The sequence below is a fragment of the Halichoerus grypus genome, chromosome 10 (genome assembly GCF_964656455.1).
Source record: "Halichoerus grypus chromosome 10, mHalGry1.hap1.1, whole genome shotgun sequence".
NCBI classification, from domain to species: domain Eukaryota; kingdom Metazoa; phylum Chordata; class Mammalia; order Carnivora; family Phocidae; genus Halichoerus; species Halichoerus grypus.
In genome coordinates, this window is record NC_135721.1 from 64,854,930 (window position 1) to 64,881,999 (window position 27,070).

General features: G+C 43.7%; 1 protein-coding gene across 3 annotated transcripts in view; it reads right to left on the minus strand.

Moving 5' to 3' along the window:
* Positions 1-27,070, minus strand: part of SPTBN1 (spectrin beta, non-erythrocytic 1) — a 192,943-nt gene that overhangs the window by 70,508 nt on the left and 95,365 nt on the right. For all 3 annotated transcript variants that reach the window (XM_036111377.2, XM_036111378.2, XM_036111379.2), the window contains one exon: positions 456-607. In XM_036111377.2, coding sequence (XP_035967270.1) covers positions 456-607 — 152 coding nt within the window. The remainder of the gene's footprint in view (positions 1-455; positions 608-27,070) is intronic.

The window sequence follows — 27,070 nt, forward strand, 5'->3', positions numbered from 1 at the left end:
GAAAGCAAAAAACATCAGAGACTACTGAATTCAATTCTTGCCACCTTGTAACGGCAGCTCAGATTTTCCAGACAATCTGTAAGAAACAGATTTAAAATTATTCCATGACCTCGTGGGATACAGATTCATCTTGGAGCCAGTGCCTGAGTCTGGCCCTGCAATTTCCAGCACCGTGCCCTGTTTCACAGGGGACACCAGCCAAGATCTTTCAGACCAAGGGTAGTAACCTCACAAATTACCAGAATGAGGCCACTTAATTACAGTTCAAGAGCATCAGCTAGACTCACAATGGTACACAGTTTTCCCGACATGCTCATCTCACTATCAAGGTTCTCCTTCTCAAAAACATCAATCATTAATTGCAAAATTCATCAGGAAACACAAGTTCACACTTGATTTTTCAAAAAAATTCTCTGACCTATGGTGCAAAGTCACTTAATAACAGTGCCACTTACCAGCCTCTCTCCAGAGAGGACCTCCAGGAGCTTGATGAGCATCCGTCCATCTCGAAGGTCAGTGTACAGGTCTGTGATCCGGCAGGACACTCGGGCGAGGTGGGAATTGACCCACTTGGTGAAGGTCTTCTTTTGCACGGCTTCGCGCTCATCTGCAAGCAGAAGAGAGCTCACTTTACCATCAATTACAGCATGGCCGCAGCAGCTATGTGCTAGCAGGGTCAAAAGACCCCAAGGGAAGAACAGGAAAACTAAACTCTGAATGAAACCTCAACTTAGCTCCTCTTAAGCAGGATCAACTCTTCAGGAATATAAGAACCATACAACCCTTGAACACACCCAAGCCTCTCAGCGTACCAGCAGCAGAATATCCTTGCTCTCATTCACTTCATTTTCTTTGCTCTCTGCTGAAGAGGCCAGAGGATACAGTGGATCACAGGAGGGGTCCAGTGCAGCCCTGCCCAGTAGCATAACATTTGGTCAAGTTTCTAATGTATACGCTGCAGCTACTATTACTCCTCCAAAAGGCGTGTGCTAGGGAAGTACACAGTATAGGGAGGGATGTGGGGTAGAAAAGCTAAGGAGACAGCAAGAAATTGCTTCCCTCATGTATAAAGGAAGATGAATTCACTCATGACCTTGATTTTAATGACACTCTTACCTGCCGAGTCACACGTCCCATGAATAACAGAGAAAATGGCAAGCAACTTGGTGAGGTACAAAGAGATCTGGCCGGGCACCGGGAGAGCAAGGCCTGGGCCCAAGGTTTCACCAAAAATGTGCTGAGATACTGGGTTCAGGGTCCCCTTCCATAGATGGGTGAACAGCTATGATCTCCAAACTTCAACCATTCATTGAAAATTCAACTGCTAGTTTATAGTCTAGAGTGTGGTAGTTGAACATCCAAGTCATCCAGGAAACAGTATTAAGTTTTTCAAGCGTCAGTGATCAAGTTCTGTCCAATTCAAAGCCTAAAACTCTAGACACATCTGCCCAGAACTGGTCTTTCACATCCGTACAAACAGGCTTCCAAACTTCTTGCCTCTGCAGAATGTTCTAAACGCAGGCTGCTGAAACCTTCAACAGGGATGCACAGAATATACCCCATACCCATTCGTACTCACTATTTTCTACAGAGATAGATACCCTTCTGTCAGTTACTCACCCCACTTCTGGTTCTGTAGCATGAATTTGCGCCAAAAGACCCAAGATCTACTCCTTCCAGTGTTAAGCCCAAACCCACCAACATGTTTATGCATTAATCTACAAAAAAGGGAGCAGATCCCCAAAATTTTTTATGTATTTCACCACTACTAGGTGACAACTCAAAAGCCACCCTTGACTATAGGGCATGTACCTGGTGGCATGGGGATACTGGGATCCCAGGCTGGACAGAGCATCCTGGGAGGTCTGCCTGGAAGGCTTCGCTGAGGCCTCCAGCTACCCTACCACAAGGAGGGAGCCAGGCGGAGCCAACAGCAGGTGAGCCTGTACTGCAGCCAGCCTGGCAGGTGAGGCAGCTGGCCACCTGCTGCGGTGAGCAGCTCCTCCCAGCTCAGCCTTCCCCTAAAGGAACAGTCTGTCCAGAGGGAAAGAGGGCTTTTCCCCGGGACAAAGGCCAACCCAAAACAGACAGAGGATCAGAAAGGGCAGGACTGAAGGAACGAGAAAAAGGTAGTAAGGGGGCACAGTGCAGAAGAAAAAGGAGCTGTACCAGTAACATCATGAGAAGTCAGAGAGAGAAGATCACATGCATTATTAATCACACAATCATCATGATGGACAGCAACTTCATGACACTGACACAGGGAGCTGTATTTTTTGCTGAAAGTTGGCGGTTTTGAAAGCGGGTCCAGAGCAGAATACAAAAATATTAAGCTTCTCCTAAGTACATTTCACAGATAGCAAGTAACTCCTGGTTCAGATGTTTTTAGGGTCAACGAATTTTTTTTTAATTGTAATACATTTTATGTGCTACACTGGAGTTGGAAGTGTCTTTAATAAAGCCCTTGATGGGTATCGAGGCTGTTATTAAAGGGTTTGGGCTCAAAGTCACTACACCACACCCAGCCTATCAAGGGAACAAGATCAAAATGAGAACCTGCTTGGATTATGGTATTTCTAAATAAACAAGCACAAAAGGTGTTCCTCAGCCAACTGTCACTCCTTTGGGTGAATCTCACAGTAGAGAAACACTCCTCACTTCTTTCAGGTTCTGAATTAACAGGTTCCTTTACGAGGGGATTCCAGAGATTTGCTTCAAAAGACAGTAAGTGCACTTGCCCAGCACCCAGTTCTGAGTGACAGTCCAACCCCGACTCTCCTCCCCTAGGAGGAGTCTGCTCCACTGAGCAGAAATAAAACTGTTCCACACAGCCTGAGGATCTGTGTGAGGCGGGCTCCTCAGGTCCCCAGCAACTCCAGGAAGAAGGGAGAGAAGAGAAGGAAGAGAAGAACTTCAACGAAAATGAGAGGAACGAGATCTTGCTTTCTTGTCCTCACTCCTGCGTTCTTCTATGCTCCCCACACAGCTTACGAGCAGGCCCCAGGTCACGTAAGCATGCTAGAAAAGTCACATAAGGCCTAAGTTCCTCCAGCTCGCGCCACGCGCTGTCAAAGGCACGGAAGATTCCATCCAAGGACTGGACCAGAACCAACACTCTCGTGACACACGAGGGGCAGGAAATGGGCTCAGCAGTGAGACACAAAGTCCAGTCAGCTTAGTGTGTCCTCTTACAATGGATGGTTCGGTGAACAACAAATACTTCTGAGGCCTGAAGGAGGGGAAAGGGAGGGTAAAAAATCCACCCAGCAGCCTAGCTGAGGATGAGGTGGTGTGTCCTTGGGGACTCCATCCTTTGTTCCGCCCTTCCTGGGAAGGCACAATGACATCACCCCTGCACTGGCAACCCGGCGAGACTTGGGCAGATTAAGCCAGCCGGCGGCCTGAGGAGGAGCAGGCGGCCCCTGGCACAGATGACGGCAGACGGTCCACAGGCGTGTCTCCACGTTTGAACCGCTGTCACTGTGCCAGACTTGTGGGAGGAAGCGGTGGGAGGAGCCAAGGAAGGACAGCCCACTTCCAGTTCCACCTGTATGGAGGCAAACCTGGTAACAAGAAAAGGGAGGCCTCGCAAACCCCATATTGATTTGGTTATTTAGACCAGGGGTTCTCAACTCCCCTCAGGACACCAGACATGGGCAATGTCTGGTGACATTTTTGACTGTCGTGCCTGGGGTGGGGGGAGGGGTGCTACACTGGCATCTAGCGGATAGAGGCCAGGGATCCTGGTAAACATCCCACAGTGCAAAGGACAGCCCCCGCAACAAGGAATTACCCAGCTCAAAATGTCAGGCGTGCCCAGGCTGGGAAATCCTGGTGTAGACATTCTAGGCTCCCACCAAAAGGAGCTGGCATTTGTAGCGTCTCAGACTGCACTCCCAGAGAGCGAGAGACCCCTGCGCTGGGGGTTGTTGTTCAGTCATGGCTCTCTCCGGCCCTGGCCACGGCTTCGTGACCCTGACGGTGTGCGGGGTGGCCGCAGCAGGAGCGCTCGGCACGCCCTCCACCCCACCCATCCCACGAAGCACTACTTCCTTGCAAGAAAGAGCAGCTGCCTCTGTCTGTGCCTCCAGGACAAGCACAGGGGCAGGAGGCTCAGTCTGGGCCAGTGCGACCGCGGCCACTTCCGTCCCCAAGCCAAATCATGCCTGCATCTGCTCCCAACAAGTTGACATGGCCGAGCCTGACACTGGGGCAGGCTTCCCGTCCCCCCACCCCCAGCCCTGCCCATAACCTGCTAAGTGCTGCCTCCCAGGAACAGGCACCTCCACAGCCCTGTTCCCGGGAAGGACCTCTCAGCTGTTGTCAGTCCATGCCCCTCCCCACCACAGTATTTATTTAGAGGGACTAACCTCAGGTCCCTCTAGCATTGGATGAGAGGAGGTGAAGTGCAAAGTGCCCGGCTTGTTGTAACTGTTCACTAAATCAGCTCCCTCTCCACTGGCCCAGCAGAGCAGCGCTCTCATCAATTCAAACCATCTGAGACGCAGGATCATGGAGCCACATGGCCGCAGGGTGCACCAAGGCTTAACAAGCCCTCTAAAACAACACTCTTTCTAAAGCAAAAACATCCCTTCTACCATACCTGGGCCAGCTATTTAAAAATCCCAGAAAGGGAGGAAACGATGTGTGTGGACATGGCAGTAGGTTGTCAACAGTCTTACAGAAAGGAAACAGTTTGTTCTTTCTTTTTTTATTAAGATATTAATAGCATCACTGAGACTTACTATGTCCTAGGTACCTATCTATGTGCTTTACAGTCAGGTAGAATTAGTAAGTTTCCAGGCAGGCTTGCTCTAAAGCCTGGGTTCTCAAACACTATGCAATAATGCCCCTAGCACGACATTAAAACACAAAACCAAACACGTTTCCATGATACAAAACACAGAATCACCCATCATCTCACCATCCTAACCCAAGTCCTTATTTTGTGAAAGGGTCTGCTCCATCACTGGGCAACTCCAACTATTATACAGTGTCTCCAACCAGTCTACATATGTCTCTATGGCCCAGCAAAGTTCGCTTCACCTACAGAGACACAGAGAATATGGGTCTCCTCACTCATCCACATAAGGGCCTTCAGGTTTAAACATTCCTCACTGACACCTCTTTGCAATGAGTGGCACAACATGGTAGGCAGAGTGGAAACCAAGATGGTACCTGAGGACACGACCACCTCTGGTAGCCTCGCATCAATGCCTACCAACCAATGGAAGGCAGGACTTGAGGCACTTACAATGCTAGCAGCCCAGAGACAGGAAACATTGGGAACCAGGTAAAGAAGGGCAGAAGGAATCAGAAGCCACCCCCCCGCCATGGGAGGGGGCCTGGTGAGTCTATGTGTCATTGCAGGAGTGGGAGTCAGGAAAGGCTAAAGCTACTCTCAAAATAAGCCTCCAGACCCACTAATTCTACCAAAATGTCCTCAGAACCCTGAAAACCTGGGAACCAGAAGTGGTTCCAGGTGTGAAGATCCAGCCAGCTAATTCTTTGGCACCATAGGCTCAGAGAAAAATAATAGGCCAGCCACTTGGAAAACGAGAATCACTGAGAAGCAGAAGAGAAAACCCAACTTGAGTGAGTGGCAATACCTGCGTCAGCTTCTGATCCCTGGAAGGAGTGCTCGCTTCGGCAGCACATATACTAAAACTGATCCCTGGAAGGAGTGAATCGCAGGTAAAATTCTACTATGGTAGAATTTTGAGAACGGAATTTCTTGAGAACAGAATTTGATAAGATGGTGTGCCTGCAGTGACACCATCATGCATCTGAACAGCAACTTGCACCTTCTCTGCACAGCAACTCTGTCAGGGAGGTAGGACACGAGGGGTATCTCCACCAAAGCTCAAGACTCGGTGGGGATAAGTGCTGCTCCGCATCATCAGCCAGTAGAGGCGGAGCCGACATATGCCGGGTGTCCTTAGGTGGTGCTCCGTCTCTTCCACCGTTGAGTCAGCTTAAAAGGAATTAAGATGCATGCATGGCTACACCTTCTTCTTTAAGTACCTAGATTCACTGTCTTTGGGTTTTGATAAATAACTTAAAATTTTCAAAAGATGGCTTACCAAAAAGAGATGAAATATTTATAACAGAGAAACATTCTTGCCTAATTTTAACCAAAAGGTTATGAATATCCTCTCCATCATCATCCCCTTTGAAGCACATAACTGACTTCTGGGCTTTTGAGGGAATGACTATCATCAATACTAGAAGACTGTAATGCTTCATTTATTTACTCTGGAAAATTTGCTGCAACTGGAAAAACAAACACTGTGTTAGCGTAAGTTAAGCTAAAGGAGATAGAACTAGCTTTGATGAACAGAAGGGCATTGTGTGATGGAAATGATTGTATAGCATCTTTTGGCAACACCCCATGCACAAAGTGCTAAACAAAACCACATTCACCATATGCCACAATTCTGGCTATGAAAGGGGATGGGAGCCAGGGGCGAAGAAAGGCCTGAAGGCATGGAACATTCCTGGATGGAAAATAAGGGAAATACAGAAAGAGGAACTGACAAATGACCCCACGTTCAGTATTCCCTCAAAGACTAGATTTTTACCTGGCTGCAGAGAGCAGATCTTTCTTCTACTTTTCAAACAGTCTGAACCTGCTGGTATAACCCAAGAATATTTTCTTACCACGATCTTCTTCAATTGTCCTAACATACTGGCCTGTCTTAAGGAAGAGGTGGCAAATGTACAATTTTTCTCTAGACAGACTGATAGCTATGTTAGGTGTAGATGTGGGTTCACAGTAGGAATTGAGAAACGAGAATGGAAGCTGAGAAGAAATCAAAAGGAGGTGATGGAGCAAGCATCCCATGAACACAGCCACATAACTGGCTATTTAAATGGACAATATTATAGCTATCTGGGTAAGGACTAATCTGAAGCTGAGAGTATTAAGCTCCAGTATTTACAAAGCACCTACTGTATGTAGAACTCTGTGTTCTAGTTAGTCTAGCTGGGAAAACAAAGTGGAAAGTCAAAAAATAACAAAAGATATTACAAAGGAGTACAGGATCAGCTGCCAGGAGAATGATTTCAAGATGTGTTTCTGGGTGTTTGGAAGAAAAAGCTCACTATAGTTAGGACGGCTTCAGGCCCCGTCCTTCAACAATTATTGAAGTCCCCCGTGTCTCATTCTTACCCATCTTTTTTTTTTTTTTTTTAAAGTTTTTATTTATTTATTTATTTAAGTAGTCTCTACACCCAACATGGGGCTGGAACTCGGGACCCCGAGATCAAGAGTCGCATGCTCTACTGACTGACCCAGCCAGGCGCCCCTCATTCTTACCCATCTTAAACATTACTGCTGTAGTTGCCTTCCCCAAACAGTGGTTTCTCAGGTCACACCACTGTGCCAAAACCTTCAATGGCTCCCAGCCATCCACAAGAGGGTCCAAATTGCTGAGACGGGAGTTCAAGAGTCCAGAGCAGCCTCCGCAGAGGAGGCACACTTTCCTCTGGGATCCTCCCTAACACATCAACAGGTCTTAACGTTCTAAACTCTCATACCTTGCACATTTCTTTGTTTAGACCATTCTCCTAACCTGGAAGGCACTTCCTCTTCCCTTAGTCTTTCTTGAAGACCCAGGCCAAGATTAGCCCTTCAACAAGCCATCATTTGATGGGATGTGATCTCTTTTTATCATGTATCCTGTGTCCTTTTTCTCCTCAACTAGGCTGTAACTGCCGCCAGGGAAAGGACCCAATTCTAATCTGTTTGGCACGTCACCATATACATGCCTGGCAGAGTGAGTACAGTGAGCACACAACAAGCATCTGCTGAATGAACCAGCAAACCTGCAATGCCCAACAGAGGCACTCAAGAAATCCTGCGGCTGCTGGAGGTCCTACTGAAATTACTGAGGAAAGAAATTTCAAATACCTAAACGGGGCCTAAGAAGTTAAATGTTATCACTGTACAGCAACTAAAACTCTTTCACAACTGAATTGCTTCTTGCAATTGTTCCTCAAGGTCTGATAAATGATAAAAATACAATTCTGTGGTATGACCTTTCAGAATAAAAGGGGTCCAAAGCTAACCTGAAAAGTTTGAAAATTTTTTATTTTTCATTTTGTTTCGTTTTGTGGCAATTGCCATCACATACGTATACAGTAGAATGAGGCAGCGGAATACCTAAGAGTGTCATTATAAAATTATTTCAACATGACCAAATAGGCCAACAGCCAACAAGACTTAATTTATACTAATTTTAACAATTTATCCATTAAAGCTCAATTCTTCAGTTGTTTAAAAAAAAAAAAAAAGAATCCTAATTCAAAACAAAAGACTACAGTAGGGTGGAGTTCCCATATGTGCCTTGGCTTGAAAAAATAAATAAATCATTTCCCATGAGCAACATGCAAAACACACAGAGCAGGAAACCGGAAACAGGCAACTGGATGTATTGATAATAGAGAATCAAACTGTTATCTTGAGGCAGCAAAAGGAAGGAAACTAATCTTTTGACTAAAGGCCTCCCTGTGACGGGTTAGGTCTGCGTGCGGGCGGGCCTTCAATTTATGTTTGCTGGTTTGATATAAATAGAACTTCAGTTAAAATATTTTTCCTAACAGTTTAACCTGCTTCATGGACAAAACACATGTAAACATCTGTTCTAAATGCATGTGTAGCAAATATGCAATTCTCTGCTAACACTTAACAGTCTGATATGCAGACTACAGAACAACTGTGAACTCTATATAACCTTGCACCTACCATTTACGTCAGTGGAGCTGGCCCGGCTTGCAGCTTATAGCAGGTCTTTCTTTTGAGTAGCCCAGCCCAATTCTGTCAACTGGAAACTAAGGCATTGCAGAGGGAGACTCACAATAATGAACTGAGAAAGAAGGCCAATTCCCAGGGGTCCTGCCTCCCAGTCATGGTCATCACTTCAAGGCGAGCCCCTTACAGTCACAATCCACAAAGAGTCAAGACTGTGGAGGAGGCTAAGGTGATGGATGGTAGGGGCGAACTCTGAAAGCAAATGGCCGGAGGAACACCACTGACTCTTCTCAACAAGAGCAAAGCTGAGGGGGCACCTGGGTGGCTCAGGTCATGATCCCAGGGTCCTGGGATCAAGCCCCGCATCGGGCTCCCTGCTCCGTGGGAAGCCTGCTTCTCCCTCTCCCACTCCCCACTGCTTGTGTTCCCTCTCTCGCTGTGTCTCTGTCAAACAAATAAATAAAATCTTAAAAAAAAAAAAAAAGGCGCAAAGCAGAGAACTAGGGTGAAGTAGTGTAAAATGCCAAAACCAGGAAGGAAAATTAAATGCCTTTAAAAAATAGAAAAATTTAACTTATATGTGCAAACTAAAAAATAAAACAAATAAGAAGCAGACACAGACTCATCAGTAGAGAGAACAAAGTGATGGTTGCCAGAGGGTAGGATGGGCAAACGGGTGAATGGGAGTGGAAGATTCAGGCTTCCAGCTATGGAATGAATAAGTCAAGGAAATAAAATGCACAGCATAGGGAATACAGTCAATGGTACTCTAATCGCGTTGTATGGTGGCAGATAGGTAGCAACACCTGGGTGAACACAGCATAATCTACGGAGTTGTTGAATCACTCTGTGTCAACCATATTTATATTTATATAAATATATTAATATATTTATTTCATTTCTATTTATATTATAATAATAATAAAAGCAAATTCATCAAATCACTTTGATTTCTGGGGAAATTCACCTTGATAAGAGTATTAGATGAACTTGGAAATGTATGTTAATGTTTTATACTTATTTTAAAATATTAAAAATGCTTCATAGGAAAAAATATAAGTAAATGATAAAAGGAAATGATTGGTTCCAGTGCAAAATAATCCACCAATGAAGCTTATTTTAAAAAAGGATGTTATTTATTTTACTAAAAATCTGAATTGTACATAATTTTCCAGGAATGCAACTATTAAGTAATACTAAATTTCATTATACTGTCTAAAAAATGACTGTCAGTACCCTGATTCATATTGGTCATTCCAAAGGAATTACTATAGCTGCTATAGTAGCAACAGTAACATATTAAATTTATTGAGCCCATGTGCCAGAACATCTTCTGCTTTAAATCTATTGATTTATTCAGACCCACTGATTAGATATATTTATTATTATTCCAAGTTTACAGCTGAAGAAACAGAGGCATCCTGTGCCAAAGGTTACACAGTCATTAAGTGATAATAACCAACAGGTTTCATAAGCCTTGGGCAATGGGATTATGATGGATACTGAGTAACAACACCTCATTTATTTGACACCAATAACAGATTTTTCCCCCACATAGTATTTAAAATAAATGCAACTTAATCCTTGGAAGTTTGTAACTGTAATTATGTTTTGATGAAAATGTTTCTGAATTTTGTTGCATATGCCTGAATAAACAAAATATGACAGAGGAGCCTGGATGGCTCAGTCAGTTAGGTGTCTGAGTTCAGCTCAGGTCATGATCTTGGGGTTCTGGGATGGAGCCCTATGTCAGGCTCCCTGCTCAGCGGGGAGTCTGCTTTTCCCTCTCCCTCTGTCCCACCCCTGCTTGTGCTCTCTGTCTCTCTCTCAAATAAATAAAATCTTAAAAAAAACCCAAATATGATAAAGATTAAAAAAAAAAAAAACAGGACCTATGAAGAAATATTCAGAAACCGTTCGCTAAATTTCTCTGAAGACAGGTGGCACACTTCCAAAGTACCTTCGCATATACAAGCAGCGCTATCATGAGCCTGACATTCCAGCAGGAAAAGGCCTGAAGCTGCAAGCCAGAGTGAGTCACAGCAGGACCAAGGATGCAGTCCGTCCTACGCGGCTCCCAGGCACTGGTGGATCCTGTGTCAGGGCCGTCATTAACTTCACCTTGCCCATTAAGACGTCAGTTCTAACTAGATGAGGCACAGAAAGAGTTTGGTGATTTGCCTGAGGGCATGTGGCTAGCAAAGGCACATTCAGGATTAGAACCCTCATCTATATGAACCCTGCAGAATCCCAAAACCCCTCCTGACACCACCATCCCACACTGCCTGAGGAAAATAAAATTATTACCCCTCCCAAAACAATACCCATCCACTGAGGTCAGCTCCTTTGTGACTGAAAAGATCAATTTAAAATAGGCACCAGCAAAGTCTGGCCTACAGCCTGCTTTTGTACAGTCTAGGGGCTAGAATGTTTTCTCATATTGGGGGTGGGGGAGGCGCACTGAAGGAGAATGCGGAGATATGCTAGAGACCCTATGTGGCCTGCAAAGGTTAAGATAGTTACTATCTGGCCCTTGAAGTTTCATCAGTTCCTGGTTTAAACATTTTTAGAGTATCATTAGTCCTGTGTCCCCTTTGTTAGCTTCCATTTTCAAATCAAAATCAGCTTAGCAAATATGCACTGAACACTTGCTATGATCAAGATACCATATTGGGAACCATTTGAATTTCTACTACTAAACATGCAGCCAGGTTGATATGCCTCATTTTTTTTTAAGTTGGATTACTAGGACGCTGCCCGCATGTCAGATCAGCCAGGGGGTGAACTCCAGGCCCTCTCCCCTCCCCAGCTGAGGAGTATTTTTCCTTTAAACAACAGGATTAAAAGTGCTCCCGCAGCAGTCAGGAGGGACACAACACAGTGGAAACCACAGGCCGGAACTCAAGGCCGTACCTACATGTTCGAAGGATGAGGAAAAGTCAGGAGGCTTGAGGCCAGATTTCCCAACTTCCCACTTCCTGTGTGCACAAGCTTCAGGTCCTTGGTTCTTACCCTGAAATATACACTTTATTCGCCATCACCTCTCCTCCCCCAATTCTCTCTGGAAGGAAACTAAAAAATATTAAGTTCCAGGTAGATTAGGGTAATTTGTAATATCCTCAAAAGGTGGAAAAAGCTTGGAACTAAACAGATACCACATCCTTAAGTATCCAACTTATATGGGAGAATGCTAACATTAATACAGACTAGGACAGAATTTTTTAAAGGGCACCATAATGGGTACACTAAAACTTTATAGAAGGTAATTTCATTGCAATATATGGGGGGAGGGGATTACCTTTTCTTAGCAACAACTAAAGAAGCAGAAAACAATATATCCTAACCAGGTTATCATCTGGCACACAAATTCACTGGTTAAAAATAAAATCCTTTACTTCATTTTCAAGGGCTAAAGGTAGGTTTTTATTATAGGAGCCTGGGAATTAAGTGGAAGTGGTGAGAACTAGAACTTACTACATTTCTTTTTTCATGCAATGCACAAAAAAGGTCGCCATACTGTTCTGTGAACAATGTAGCTGGTCTGAGCCAGTCTATTAAAAATCAAATAGTGTGTGCCCTGGCCCTAACTTATGATATTCTCTCTTCTCCAGTTTCCCAGAATTCTTAGGGTCAACAATGCAAGGAGAAAAACAGAACTCTCTTTCACACCCTAAAGTTACATTACTGTAAGACATTCAAGATTCAAAAGGATACTGCTGTACCTCAGTGCTTTCAGAAAGGCTGATGCTGCCAACAGGCTACTTACTGCACAAGTTCTAGCCACTCAGGATAGTTTCTAATACCTGTCCTATTTAAGGAAGATGTCCAACTTACCTCTAATTCACTATTCCAAAGAGCTAAAGTCCAAGAAACTCTTTTTTATAAAACCAGAGACACACAAAGATAAGAAGGAGGGGACAAAGACCTAAAGGTCACCACAAAGCAGTCTGCTTTTCATGGATGGCACAGTGCTTACTACCATGATCATTTCCTAAATGAATCAGTTGTGGAAGTGCCCTTCTAAGATAATCTATCATGGAAGTCCTCCAAATACGGTTATATCTGTAAACTTAATCTGCAAAGGATTAGCGTTTTGGAACAAAGAATGTTATAGTAATGTCAAGTTATCACTTGGAACTATACAATTAGGACAAGGTTCCAATTAATGGGAAATTATATTTAAAAACAAATAAACGTAAACACAAAAGAATTTAGAAACTGGCTCCTGTCCTAAAGATCATTACAAATTAGTCACCTAAACCCCTCTGGCAGTGACCATGACTCCCTGTAGAAACTATCAGGGTTGAATGGAAGATTGAGAAGTTGAAATAACTAATGGTTGTGACAAGATTTTTTTTAAACGCCTCATGTTGTAAAGATAAGCTGCTTTCTGGACTGAACTAAAGAATTTTTTAGTTTAACACTATTTTCTAAGTAACATTCCAGTGTATCAAACCAAAATTTTCACTTCTCATTGAGTAAGAACAGCACATGTTCTTCTACACTAGTACCCAACATTCCAACACTCTGCCATACTGGCCTCTTCTCATTCTTGTTTCCTCTTGGGTTAATCTATTAACCAACAGACAACCATTTATTGAGTAACTGGTCTGAAGGCACTGGGAAGGGCACCTAACAGCATTAAGAGTCCTTTCCTAAAATAGCGAGAAATTTTCAATTCTTTGAGAATTGACAGCATTTGATGATTGATGCCCACACTCAACCACCATTTAGTTATTTTTAAGATCTATTAAAAGGAAAAAGAGAAAGTTATCACTCACAGGGTCAAACCCTGAAAAACAATTCTGGTAACTTCCTTTGTGGCTTTACTCAACCTCACACACAGAATGGTTACACAAGATTTCTTATAAAGCCAAATAATACAGAGTTTTGGCAGACAGATCCTTTAAGTACACAATGTACATTCCCTTGTTTTAATAAAGGAGGACAGAAAAACTGGCAGAAAAAAAGACCTCAGATTCAGCCCCTATGATGACCTAGGCAACAGGGTGGGTGGCACCAAGGGGTCCCTCGCCCTAATCAAAGGAGGACAGTTCAGTTTATATGAGTTTGTTTGTTTTAATCATTAATAGGAACACTAATCAAAGCTTTAAGTGCAGTTTCGTACAAGACAATGCACAAGATGTGACGTAGACCATATTGAATTTTTATAGCTTACAGCCAGTTATCTACCTTAATTCTTTCACGTGAATAAAGCAACGAAAGAGGAGGAAAAGGGGCATAAATAGGGAGCCGGGTTCTTACTGTTGTTCTATTTGTTGTGGAAACATAAATCTGTTGCACAGTTTGCTTAACCTAAATGTAAATCCCTTCCCACAACACAGAAAGCCTATCTTTACAATATCCGAGAATGCTCTCCCACATGCAGGACCCCCAACCTCAGGACCCTCCCATCCCTATAAGCAAGGCTTTATCTCCCACCCACAGAGTCAGGTCCTTGTAACAGGTGAGGGGACCTGGCTGTTTGTAGTGCTGCCAGTTTGTGAGGTAATGGGAGAGGTTAAAGCAACCCTGTCACAGGAGAAGTATTTCTGCTGTTACCTAGATACTCCTGGGAAGCAGAATGCTATGGCTGATTTGTTCTTCAGGGACATTTTGTAGCTTAATGAAGACTTTAGTTGTTTCTCCTCAACAGCCTGTATAAAGATAATAATCTTAGAACTGGGTGGGAAGGGCTCAAAGCCCACAGATGTTCCACTAAGGTGGCAGAAAGTCCCACTTCCAGGACTAGGTGAAAGTAGGCAAAAATAAACTAACTCTATCCCACGGGCAAATCCTGCCACTTCCTGAAAACATGGAGAAAAGGACACACTAGTGTGTGTGGTTGGTGGGAGGGTAAATGGCAAGAGCAAACCTAAAATATGCATTTCCTCCATCTACCAATCACACCAGTGGGATATTTACTTTCTAGAAATACTTGTCCAAGCACACAAAGATGTAGAAGACACAGACGGCAGATTTTTAAAAAAATTGTAAAGAAAATGGGTATCAGCAACAACAAAAGAGGAAAGACCAGAAACTATACATATATACTAACAGCTTAATTAAAGTAAGACAAAAAATAAATAAAATAAAATAAATAAAATAAGACGCATTCATGTAAAACAATAGTATGTATGCATTAAAAAGAGTAAGGGAAATCTGCATTATACAGGTTTAGGAAGATGGCCATGAATGAAGAGTCACAGAATAGTGTATATATTTAGTATGATCCTAGGGAGATATATATATATCTATATATTATAGATATATCTATATTTAAATGTAAGTAAAATGTATATATATTTAAATGTAAATGTAAGCATATCTATATATTATATATATATATATATAGATATATTTAAATGTAAGTAAGCAAATAAAAAGGTATGCATGGCTACTTCCCAAACTATTAACTATAATTGTCTCAAGGGAGCACAACCAGAGACTGGAGGATTTCCACTTCTATATTCCTGGACTGTTTGTTAATTATTTTAAGAAAAAAAAAAGGAGCACATACCATTTCTGAAATATTCAAAGGGCATTTCCATTTGAGGGGAAAACATACAATTCATCTTAATTTGATAAGAGAACCCAGGCTCACAAATGGGTCCGAGATTGATGAGCAGGAAATAAAAAGGGCACCTCCTGGAGGAAAACATTCTCCCAGGGCACCACAAAAGGTCACATGCAAAATGCTGTTTTTGGTGAGTACTCTAAAATAAATAAAATGTCACCCTGAATTTTCATGCCTATCTTCTGGAGAATGCCGAATCAGTATTTAACTTTATAAAACATTTATAAGCAAAATAAGGCAAACAAATACTAATTCTTCCTTTTAGTAAATGGAGAATTGAGGAGATTAATACAAAAATAAGTGACATTCACTGAAGAAACACTGAGGTCTACAGGATGCTAGGGTAGTAGTTTGCAAACAGGTTCCACCTCAGATTTCATCTGCAGGAAAAACAAATGCCATCTTTAAAAAGTGTCTGAAAATTGCCGTACAAAGTGCTGAGAAATTAGGATGCATGCTGGAAGGGTTTTCAGTTTAATAACATACAAGCCTCATCCACAGTTAATACACTTGAAGTAGTAAGTGGCAAAGGAGAGGAAGGAGCAAAGCACCTAGAATCATCTGACCAGAGGTGATTCAAGGGGTCAAAGCTTCACAGCTGAGGTTTGAGTCTAGGCGACATCACCAACCAGCCAAAGGATAAGATCAGAACCCAATGGGGGTTGATCTACCAGTGCTTCGGCTATACAAGTGGGAAGCTTCATGAACACGATCCCAAATGATCGGGGAATTAAATTACTGTCTTCCATATCCACCAGTATCCTTAGGGTTTACTGAGCACTTACTGTAAGCGCCATGCACTCTTCTAAGCCCTAAAACTCACTGACTTCTTTCAACCACCATATAAAGTAGACATTCTTACCAAACATGTTTTGCATAAGAGCAAACTAAAGCTCAGAGAGGTGCAGTGACTTGCCCTAAGTCACAAAGCACAGTCCCAAGGGTTTGAACCAAGGTCTGCCTTGCCAGCCCCCACTGCTCTAAACAGAATTCTACACTGCAAGGACTTTACCCGGCATCTGAGATGAAACAGGAGGCAAGCCTGATGTGAATACGTTTTTCCCCAGCTACGGGGAGCATCGTAAGTTATCCCACAAACTTAATTCCTGACAACCTGAACACCAAGAGGTTTACTTATAATTCAAGGCAGAAGCCCTCACCAAAAAGAATCCTCTACTCAACCGTGCTTTCAATTCCACCAGGATCTCTCACCAAGTCCCCACAAGGGAAGTATACGTCTCTGCCCCACCTGACACCCATGAGGAGTACCAACAAGGACTCCTTTGCTTTCGGTCACCTCCAATCCAAACCGAAGATCAACACTTTCCTTTTCAAATGTCACCTTTAGTTACAACATAGAAATATCCAACTCCCATCCCAAGCTCCATTAAAATTATTCCTTAGGCTCTGGAACCAGTGAATCAAGAAAACTAGCTTTGTAATTGTCTGCCATCATGTATTTTAACAAACACATGAGATAATTTAAAGTATGCATCTGTTTAAAAAAAAAATCAATTATTGATTGAAAGCTTTGAATGGTTGAGGTTACCCAAAACCAGGCTTCCAGAGCCATCCTATTCTCGGCCCTGGTAATTACAGGTATCCCATACACCAAACCACAGAGCGGCGTATGTGCAGCCAGGGGGGAGTGAAATGCCCGTTGTCTGGCACGGGGAAAGGTCCTCATTCCGTTTGGAAGTAAGCAGAGTCATTAGTTAATAAAAAGTATAGCTTGGGGTAATTAGCAGCAACAAAAACGTTTAGCTGAGTTTCCTCTCTTTATCTTGAGGCAGTTCCTATAGACAGATGCTCAGGATTAATGAAGTTTAATGAGACCTGCAGCAGCTGGCTAATTAGTCAGTAAGGAAGAAGCAGTAATGACAAGGGAAAAAAGGTTTTACTCTTGTTATAAGCTCAGGCCTTGAACAGTTTTTTCAAACCGTGGGGCTATACCCCCAGGAAAATCCCTGAAAGGCCTCCAAGTGGTCCCAAAGGAAAAAGGAAAAAAAAAAAAAAGCATGAATGCTGTGCCACCCAAGGGTTGGCTCGCCAGCTGAGGGGTAACTATGGGAGCCCAGAGGCACGGTGGCAGCTCAGTGCCAGCCATGATCCCCTGGAAAGCAACACCAACTGGTTAACACCAAAGGAAGCCCATGTCCTGGGCAAGCTGGACAGTCACCGTCTTACATCTCACTGAAGCCCTTACTGGGAATATTCAATTCAGAGCATCCCTTCCTCCCCAACACTAAGAATATTAAAAAGGGTTATCAGTCATGAAGGAGAAGCACTTAGTGACTTTCCCTGCTTTCCACCCTACACGTACCCTACACGTGTACTACCATTATATTTGTTATGTGTGCATCTCATCTTCACCACCTCTAGGCCTGGTACTTTTGGACATGTATGGTAAGAACACAAATCCTTCGAGAATTAACTCGCTCCTGGCAATACATTTCTCATTCTGTCAAACAATGAGGGAGGGAGGGAAGACTCTTTGGCTAAGAGTGATAATCAGAATATCCGGGGATTACCACACCCACCCCATTGCCCCAGACACACAAATAAGCAGAGGACAGCAATACTATTGATCATCCCAAATCACAAGGCCTGTGCTTCAAGTGGCATTCCCAGTAATATGGATGAATGTGTCCTCTATTTATTCAAGACACACACTGTGAAGAGCCAGGGTGGGCATTTAAAATGAAAGATGCCCAGCCAAAGTGGGCCAGAAGCCTCTAAATGTTACTGGTTTCCTGAAAAGTTTCAGATGCTTTTTTAGTTTCACACATAGTTCTTTCTATCTTTAACCACCACTCTGCACAGCACCAAGAAATAAAATCTACTCCTTATGGAACAAAAAAGTCACCTCAGAGTAACTCTCACGGGCTATTACTTCAAAGAAAAATAGCCTTAGAGCCACCACTGTCATGAAGAGGATTTGCTGGGGTTCTATCGAACCACTCGGAAGCTTGAATTTTTTCAGCTTTGGCTTCCCTCCCCCCACAGGGGCCAGAGGCTATCAGGACCAGTGTGCAAACCTCTTTCATACATGGCTTCGAAGTACATGAAAATATTCCCCTGTTAGTCATTTACATAAAGAAGGTCACACAGGTTTGTCCTAGCAATACCAGAGAGCAGTTCTCATCAGCTTTTACCCCAGGAGAGGAGAAAAGAAACACTCATTCAAGTTCAGCATAGAGATTTGGGCTTATAACCTGTCTCCAAAGTAAATACAGTTAACTGCTGGTGGCTATTTACTTTTACAGTTTTAGGACCTCGCTGTCACATGGTACTTTCTCATAAGACCTGACAAACAATACAGTCATTTTAGTCAATGCATTTGGCTAGAACCGGTTCCTACATTCTCATCAAAGCTTTAAGACTTACGTTCTACCTAAACCCCAAGGTCGAGAGTCAGGAGTTACTGGAACTCATAAAGGTACTTTTCAGAACTCCACACAGCAGATCTTCCCAATCCAAAAGCAGGACCAAACCGCAACACTCAGACTCACTGAAATGCCCAATGTTCAGCCATGTGCCCCAGCTAAGTGAGGATCTGGTCCGCGCGCAGTTTTGGTATTGAGACAGCTAACGATTTCCCTGCTTGCTATGCTGTTCCTACCGTACAGACATGAAGCAACCCTCACTGGGGATCAGGTGTTTTCAGAAATGTCTTGGTTTGTGATATTACATGGCTTACCCATACAACGGCCACATACTTGCTGTCATCTCCACAGAATCAATCCTAAAAACAACAGCAGCTGATAACGTGGTACTGTATTCTCTCGTCTTGGGTGTCACTCTTTACACCTGTGGGGTATCACACGATGAATGGAATCCATCCTGACTATACGCTTGTCGTAGCTCCTTCTACATTTTAAGTATGTTGCATCTCAGAGAAAAGGTAAAAGAGATCATTTGAACTATAGAAATCCATAAAATAAGGTGTATTCTCAAAAGAGATCAAAATGTGAGTTCACAACACATATGTCATGTAAGAGGGCTTTTCTATAGCACCATCAAAAGAGCATTTCTTGGGGGAAAAAAACAGATAGGCAGCACTGACATGGCACCTTTCAGCACTGCAATTGTCAGACCTTCCAAAGAAAGATGTTAAAGGCCAAAGAAGAGAACAAACCCAGTGTTCACCAACCCAATGGTCCTAACAGGAGCCTTGTGATTCCAGACTGTGCAAGCAGCAGAATAACCATCACAAACACATGTTTAAAAAATGATCACCAGGAGGGGCGCCTGGGTGGCTCAGTTGTTAAGCATCTGCCTTCGGCTCAGGTCACGATCCCAGGGTCCTGGGATGGAGCCCCACATCGGGCTCCCTGCTCCACGGGAAGCCTGCTTCTCCCTCTCACACTCCCCCGCTTGTGTTCCTGCTCTCGCTCGCTGTCAAATACATAAATAAAATCTTAAAAAAAAAAAAAAATCACCAGGAGACACTTGCCTGGGCCAAATTAAATCACTTCTGGAACTGGGTGGGGGTGGGGAGAACTCTATGCAATAAGCATAAATCCCTTGCTCCTCTTACGCCAAATTTACAACACAATGGACAGCAAACAAAACCAAGCCTGCAGTTTTAGAGTATAACAACAAATAAGGATGGACTGGTGCTCCTCCTAAAAACTACTTTTACATCTGCTCTAGGAAAACTCAAAAGGTGGCCTGAAAACAAAATACAAATAAGCAACTGGAAGTCTTCCCTTTTACTTGACAGCAGCAGTGGAAGCAGACAGAATAAAAGTAACTTGGCCTAAACGCACCAACAAATGCTCCACCGGCTGAAAATGTTTAAAGTGAAGAAAAATCAGCACACTCCAAGAATGTAAACTTAAAACGTGGGTTCTGGCCCAACTCCATGTTCCTAGGTAACGCCGTCACCACTGAAAACTGCCCCAGGCTTACCTTCTGTGTAGCCGATGCCACAGAAGTGAGCATCACATCTTTAACTCCAAAACTCTACTCCAGCACTACTACCCTTCACTCCAGGCTCTCCAAGTCTTCTTATAGATAATGTTGTACACCGGCAAAATACCAGGCAACACAAAACACCACTACAAAAACCAGAATGTCTCAACAACAAAAACCCAACACTGCTGAAATGGAAGTGGCAAGTGCTGGGTATGTCACATGGTGACAACCTGTACCGCTGAGGGGGGAGAAGGGTTAGGATCAAGAAGCCTGCATGGTCAGCTGAGTCCCTCTTATTCTGCCAGAATTACCAAAGCAAACCAACCATCAAAGAAAAGGGAATGAAGACTCCCAGGACTAGGCAAGCCTTGAAGTTTACATTGCATTTACCATGCTGCCCTTCACTATCCCCACCAATTCGGAGTGAAAGTCTCAACAAACCCATTACAGTTGGAGCAGCATCAGGACTCTCCACTTCTGGGCAATCGCTTCCACCAAATCAAGGCTGTGAAGTCCTAACGAAATGCTAACCTGAGATCTACAAAAGCTTGGGCCTTAATCACCATGAGAGAAATGCTCCTGAGAGGCAGCATGGCAAACTGGTGGAGGCTTCCGCGTCCAGGCCAGGCAGCCTAGGCTGGAATCCCAACTCCACCACTTCCTGGCTAAGCGTCCTTGGGCAAAAGCATCCTTTGTACCCCAGTTTCCTCATTTCCAAAATGGAGATAACTCTTTTCTAATAGGGATGCGGCAGGAAGCATATGAATCAATACATGCAAAGTACTTAGAAAGGTGCATGAGGATAAGTATCAAGAACCTTTAGCTGTATTACTATTACCACCACCGGGGTGGAGTTTAAAGTAGGGACCCATTTTTTCCTTCCCTCTGCATGAAGATATAGCTTTTCTTTTGCTCTCCTTCTCCTCAGTAGCCTGTTAGTTTCCCAACAGGACTGATTTTGTGAGCCCAGAGGACACAGAAGCCAGAAACACTTGTGGGTTTGTTTTTTGTTGTTTTTTTTTTTAACAGTGGGCACCTACCCAGCAAAGCCTTGCAGGGGTATTCGGTGAAATCAGTTACCACTGGTTACTGGTACTACTAGTAATACCCTCCATACATTTATTTGCAGGAGCCTTCGCGTCTGTATCAGATGATGATCTAACAGCCCTTTCCACCAGGTGAGAGAAATGAGATGCACGTCACTTGTGTGAGGTCATTTTACCCATCATCAGCTGCTAAGCACCTGATTCCCTGTACCTGTGCCAACATTAGCTGGATGCTGGCTAACAAAAAAGGAGGCCAAAACCCCAACTACTAATAATAATCATTAACAAGTGAAATGGAAGGGAAAAAATATATATATATCACATCCTAGGCAGATGTCTAGCCATTTTCCCAACATGCCTCACTGTTTTTGTGGCTTTCTCAGGTCATGTCCCATGCCCACCCCCAAGCACCCACCACTTCATTATCTAATTCTGGTCCTACTTAAAAGTTGCAGCTCAAATGTCAACTCCAAAAGTCTCTCTCACATCTCACAACCTAGGGATGTCATGTGCACATCTTAGAACACCTGCCACTTTCTATCCAGTATTCCCTTTTAGAAGGCTGTGACTTTCTTACACCTGTGTTTTTAGAGTGCTTGGCATCTTAACTTGCTCACCATGGCACTCGACTGCTTGCTGAATTGTTGATTAAACAGGTGGATGGATAGGATGGCTCCTTCAGCGATGTTAGAGCTGTAAGCGTGTTCTAAAACTTGATCCTACCTTCCTCCACAGCTGATACTCTTCATTACTTAGTAGGTACGTGCTACTCTACCCCAACAGCCAGTCTGCAACTGTGCATCAACTAGAGCACATTATAAGCAAGTGGCTTCCAGGTTATGCCAGCTGAGTTTTGAGGTCAAGTTCTAGATAACAATTCTTACTACCTAAGTAAAGAAGTTGAAGCAACAACTAGAGCCAAAAGCTATCTTCCTGGGCCTACACACACCTCCCCTCCCATCAGTGTTCCAGCTTTCAGTCACTAACTGAGCCACGCAGCAGCAGAAAGGTGAGGCAGATCTCGGTGGCACCAAAATAAAACACAGACCAACGTCATTACACAGCTTCCCCTCTAACTCCGCTGCCATAACCTAAACTGAACTAGGTTCTGGAAGCTGCACTAAGTACCGACCCAAACATGTTTCTTGATGCTACCGGTCAATTCCTGTCTCACCCAGGAGAAAGGCAGGCAGACAGGGTGTGCATAACTGCCTAAGCAGTGGCAAGTTGGGACCCAGTTTTCCAAATGTATGTAAACATTGTTTTCCCTCTCCTTTCGGTTCAAAGGTTTGTGGACAGATTCAAATGAGTCCCTGATACCTTAGAGTTGAGCTGTCATACAGATGGACTGTCACGGAGTCCCCACACCACCGCATCACAAGAGATTTCTGGCTGCAGGTTTTGTTTTGTTTTGTTTTTATCTCTAACAACTCAAAATCCAAAGCCCTCGAAGTACTAGCACTGGGTCCTATCTATATGCATCTCCATAGCTCTATTAAAAAAGACCAAGGATTACTAACACCTGAATTTGGGCTATTACATGGCTCAACATCTTCCCAAATACCCTAATGCATTTACCAAACACTATCCAAATGTGGGTGGATGTCAGCTCCGACCTTCAAGATAGGCAGCTGCATTACCCCTCCCGGCAATGTCATGCCCCTCACAATATCAAGGATAAGCAAATTAGCAGACTACATTGTTTTTAATGGAAGGATTTACTCATCAGTAGCATGCAGTTTTATCAGAAATCAATACTTGAGAAACCTGATTGGTAAGCCTTTCATTTTTAATCTGCGTATTCAATTTGTTGCTTGGTTAAATGCGACACTTTAAAACACCTATCAATTTGGCTGAATCCCTAATAAGAATAATTAAATACATGTGTTTCAAACAAAGTTTAAACGAAATTAAAGTTTCTACCCATGTGTTGATAGATATGTACACTCTGCCTTGCTATCTACCTCTATATATATAGAAAAAATATATACTTTAAGTTCAAAGAAATGTTGAAAATGGCCTCTTCTTGCTGCAGAATTTTGCAAAGTCACCCATGTGTCACTTGCTGGCTAAGCGACTATGCCACCTCATTTCACCCTTGGGATCCTCAAGGCAGATGTGACACCACCTACCTCACAAAGCTACTGAATATATATATATATATATAAATACACACACACACACACTGAATACATACGTGAAAGCACCTGGTTCATACCTGGCCCTTGCTGGAAAGCCCACAAAAGCCCTTTCTTTTCTTTTTTCTTTCTTTTTTTTTTTTAAGTTACATTCAGTGCAGGAGAAAGAAGCTTGTGGGTGAACTCTGACATCACAGGTTATCAGTGGACTCGTGAGCAATGGGGTGGCAAGGGTGTGACCTCTGATTCCAAACCAGACTGCACCGCTCATGCCCTCACAGCGCCACTGGCTTACCACATGGTGACACAGGCATGACGCATCCTGAACACAAGGCAGGCATGACCGACTCCAGCGCAGAAGCACATTCTCAGCCACCCATGGGCTTCTGACCCTGGGGAGAAGAGCGGACCTCCAGAGGCAGGAGGAAGGAAACCACATCATAAATCCCACACCCACGGGGGAGGATGCTTTCTGAGGAGCTAGGGCTGAGGAAGCTGCTTCAAAGCACCCTCACGAAACTGTGTAGGCTGCTGGTAGACATGGTCCAACCGCTCCCACCACACTTAGCCACACCCAGGTCCTCCCAGGAAGATAACCATCTCCAGAGAGGCAGCACGGAGTGGGGCTCTGTGAACGCACAGCCAGGTGTGAGGGCCAGGCCCACCGCTCACTAGCTGTGTAACACTGAGCAAGTGACTTCATCTCTCCAAGCCTTGCTTTTCTCATCCGTAAACAGAGATAACTATCTGTGCCTATCTCTAGCATTCTTCTGAGTCTGCAATGAGGTAATGCATATGATAAATGGCACACAGTCAGGCATAAACGTATTCAATAAATACCGGCAATTGTTACTGAAAAGGTCTCGGTTTCCTTCATCAGTGGACACCAGACCAGTTGAGTGAAACTGAGAACAGAAAGTCTTGCCATTTGTTCCCTACACAAAAATTTCTTGGATTAGGCAGTTGTCTTTTTCATGGGGTGCTCCCACACATTATTGTAACTGATTCTCAAAGCAACCCGGGACGAGTAAGGACGGCAGGCGTTCTCTATTTCACAGGTGTATAAAGCACCCCCTTCCTTATTCACCCATTCGAATCTTATCACAAAAACTGTATCCTTTTTTTCCTGTCTCTTGACCTATTTGTGAGCCTCTCGAGGACAGGTTTGGAAGTTGTACCTCAGTGCCTAGCAGAGGGCCAGAGAGGCCTCCGTAAGGCTGAATATTACACAGGAGTTCACTAACACCAATAATTTAACGATCACCTCTCCCACTCCAACAGGAGTTTTGTTTGTTGGTTTTTAATGCAGCGGACCTTAGCAAATAAGTTACACTGCAAATTCCCACTGGGCAGGGGGGATAAAGAGAGATCACAAATCAACTGCTAAAATCACTGAATGACCAGTGCCTCGGCTTCCTCTTCTAAAAACAACCCGTGAGCAGAAGAACTCCTTATCAAAGAAAAAGTGAGCAAGAATCCACAGCATAACTTATGTTTGCAGACAACTATGAGCTCATTGGAAGATGAGGTAAGAAAGGTCACTTCAGAATCACTGGATGACAACAATGGCTGAAGTGGTATCTGGACCCGCCCTCCCATCTGACCGTTGCACAGGGTAGCACAAACAGGCCCACAGGCAGCCAGCTCCAGACCCTACCCAGCAGGCCAGGGCTCCAGGGCTCCTCCCTCAACTCCAGGCCCCTCCCTTCCCAAAAAGCCAACTGAATTTACTACCTTGTAAGGGCTGCGGTATGTGGTTCTGTGGCCAAGAACTCCTAAGTCAAGCTTGGCTACAGTCAGGCCATTGCTGAATGAGTAGGACTTTTAAAAATTGCTTCCTTGTGTTTCGAACGAAAAAATAACCTCCCATCTCAAAATTGAAATCATATATATTTGCAGAAGAAAACCAAAGATTTTTTTTTTTTAAGGAGTGGGGAGGGGATTGGAAGCCACTAAGGGCTGGAAAGCAGTCCTTTGACCAAAACTAGTTTTCTCGTGGCTATTTCTTCAGTTTAAAAGGCCAAGCTTGCACATTAAACTGGTATCTACATTTCTGAGGCCCTGCCTCTATTTGCTCAGAGTATTATTAACTGCCGGGCTTCTAGAAAAACATTACTCATACTGCATCACTGTGAGCAAAGACGTATTTGCAGTTAGAAAAGTTGCCTTCATTTTACAGTCACACAACATAAAAATTTGAATGAATGGCTACCACACCTAGAAAAATGGATTTCAGTTTCACAAGGTACACTTCTACTTCCAGTTACCTATGTAATTAGATTACATTAGTGTGACCCTAAGCTGCTCTGGTTCAACTACTCTTGCCCCATTCTCACTAAAAGGGGAAACGTAAAAACAGTAACAGCAAGAAGAGACAACCTGATGTCTAATGCACTTTAGTATCTCTCCAAGTACTTCGGTACCATGGGCTTCCTTCTCTCCTCCACACCAAAGTTCAATTCCCCAGCACCTTGCAGACTACAGGGACTACATGAGGGAGGTCCCTTGGGTCCTATCAAAATTTCATTTTATCAAAAAAGTACAGACCCATATAAACCCTTCCTGAAGTTATGGTTTAGCCACATCAGAGAGGAAAACCAGTATCATGCGATTCACTCTTTCATTCAACACATTATTTATTATGTGGCAGAGGGGCACCTTCAAATTTCTCAGGGGAAGAGAGGCCACAGGGAGAAAGAGCAGCTAACTCACTTTAAAACAACTACATATGTGTTACTGCCCTCCGCACTTTACTCGTTCATTACTCATGAGCCAAGCACTAGGAAGGCACACAGCGATAAGCAAACACACACAGACCGTGTCTTCCATACCCAGTCATAGGCACTTTCATACATAACTATGGCGACCCATCTTCTAGCTTGCCTGGGACTTGGGGAGACTGCGTGGAAGGAACAGCCAGTGCTCAAACTGGGATGAGTTTGTCACCCAAGCAATACGATGTACTAATTTAAGATTTATAGCCACCCTAAGGGCTCTTTATTTTTCCCACTTTTTAACAGATCAAGAAAATGGGGCCAGGGAGGTCACTGGTGAAGTCAGGATTTGCAGGCTGGCTTATGTGACTCCCGGGTCCAGGTGCTTTCCACCAGGCTGTGTTTCTGAGATAAAATGTCCTAACTCTGAACACGGCCTCCAGCAGCCCTCGACGGCCCTCTGCACCACACCACCCCCGCCAGGTTCTGATGGCTTTCCTCCTCTGCTCCCCCCGCCACTCCCACCCAGTCTCTACCACAGACTGTGCAGCTGGGATTTCATCTGCTTGGCAGTTGTTCACAGATAATGCATAATCTCCCTCTAGCACTGCAAGACTGAATTTTTTTATAGCGAGTCGCTTAAACCTCTGTAGGAATAAACGTCTCCTTCAGTAGAAATCAGGACACCATTTTCAAGCATCAGAAACACACTCTGCACTAGACCCGCCTCGTACTCACCTCTCAACTACTATACATTCAAACTACAGATCTACAGAAACTCACTGGCATTTAACAGTCCAAACAGACCAGGCTGACTTTCAAAGACTTCATATACATTAAAATAGACCTTCAAAGTTTCTCTTTAAAAACAAACAAACAAACAAAAAACCTAATTCAAAAAGCCAAGGCCACATTCCAAGAGA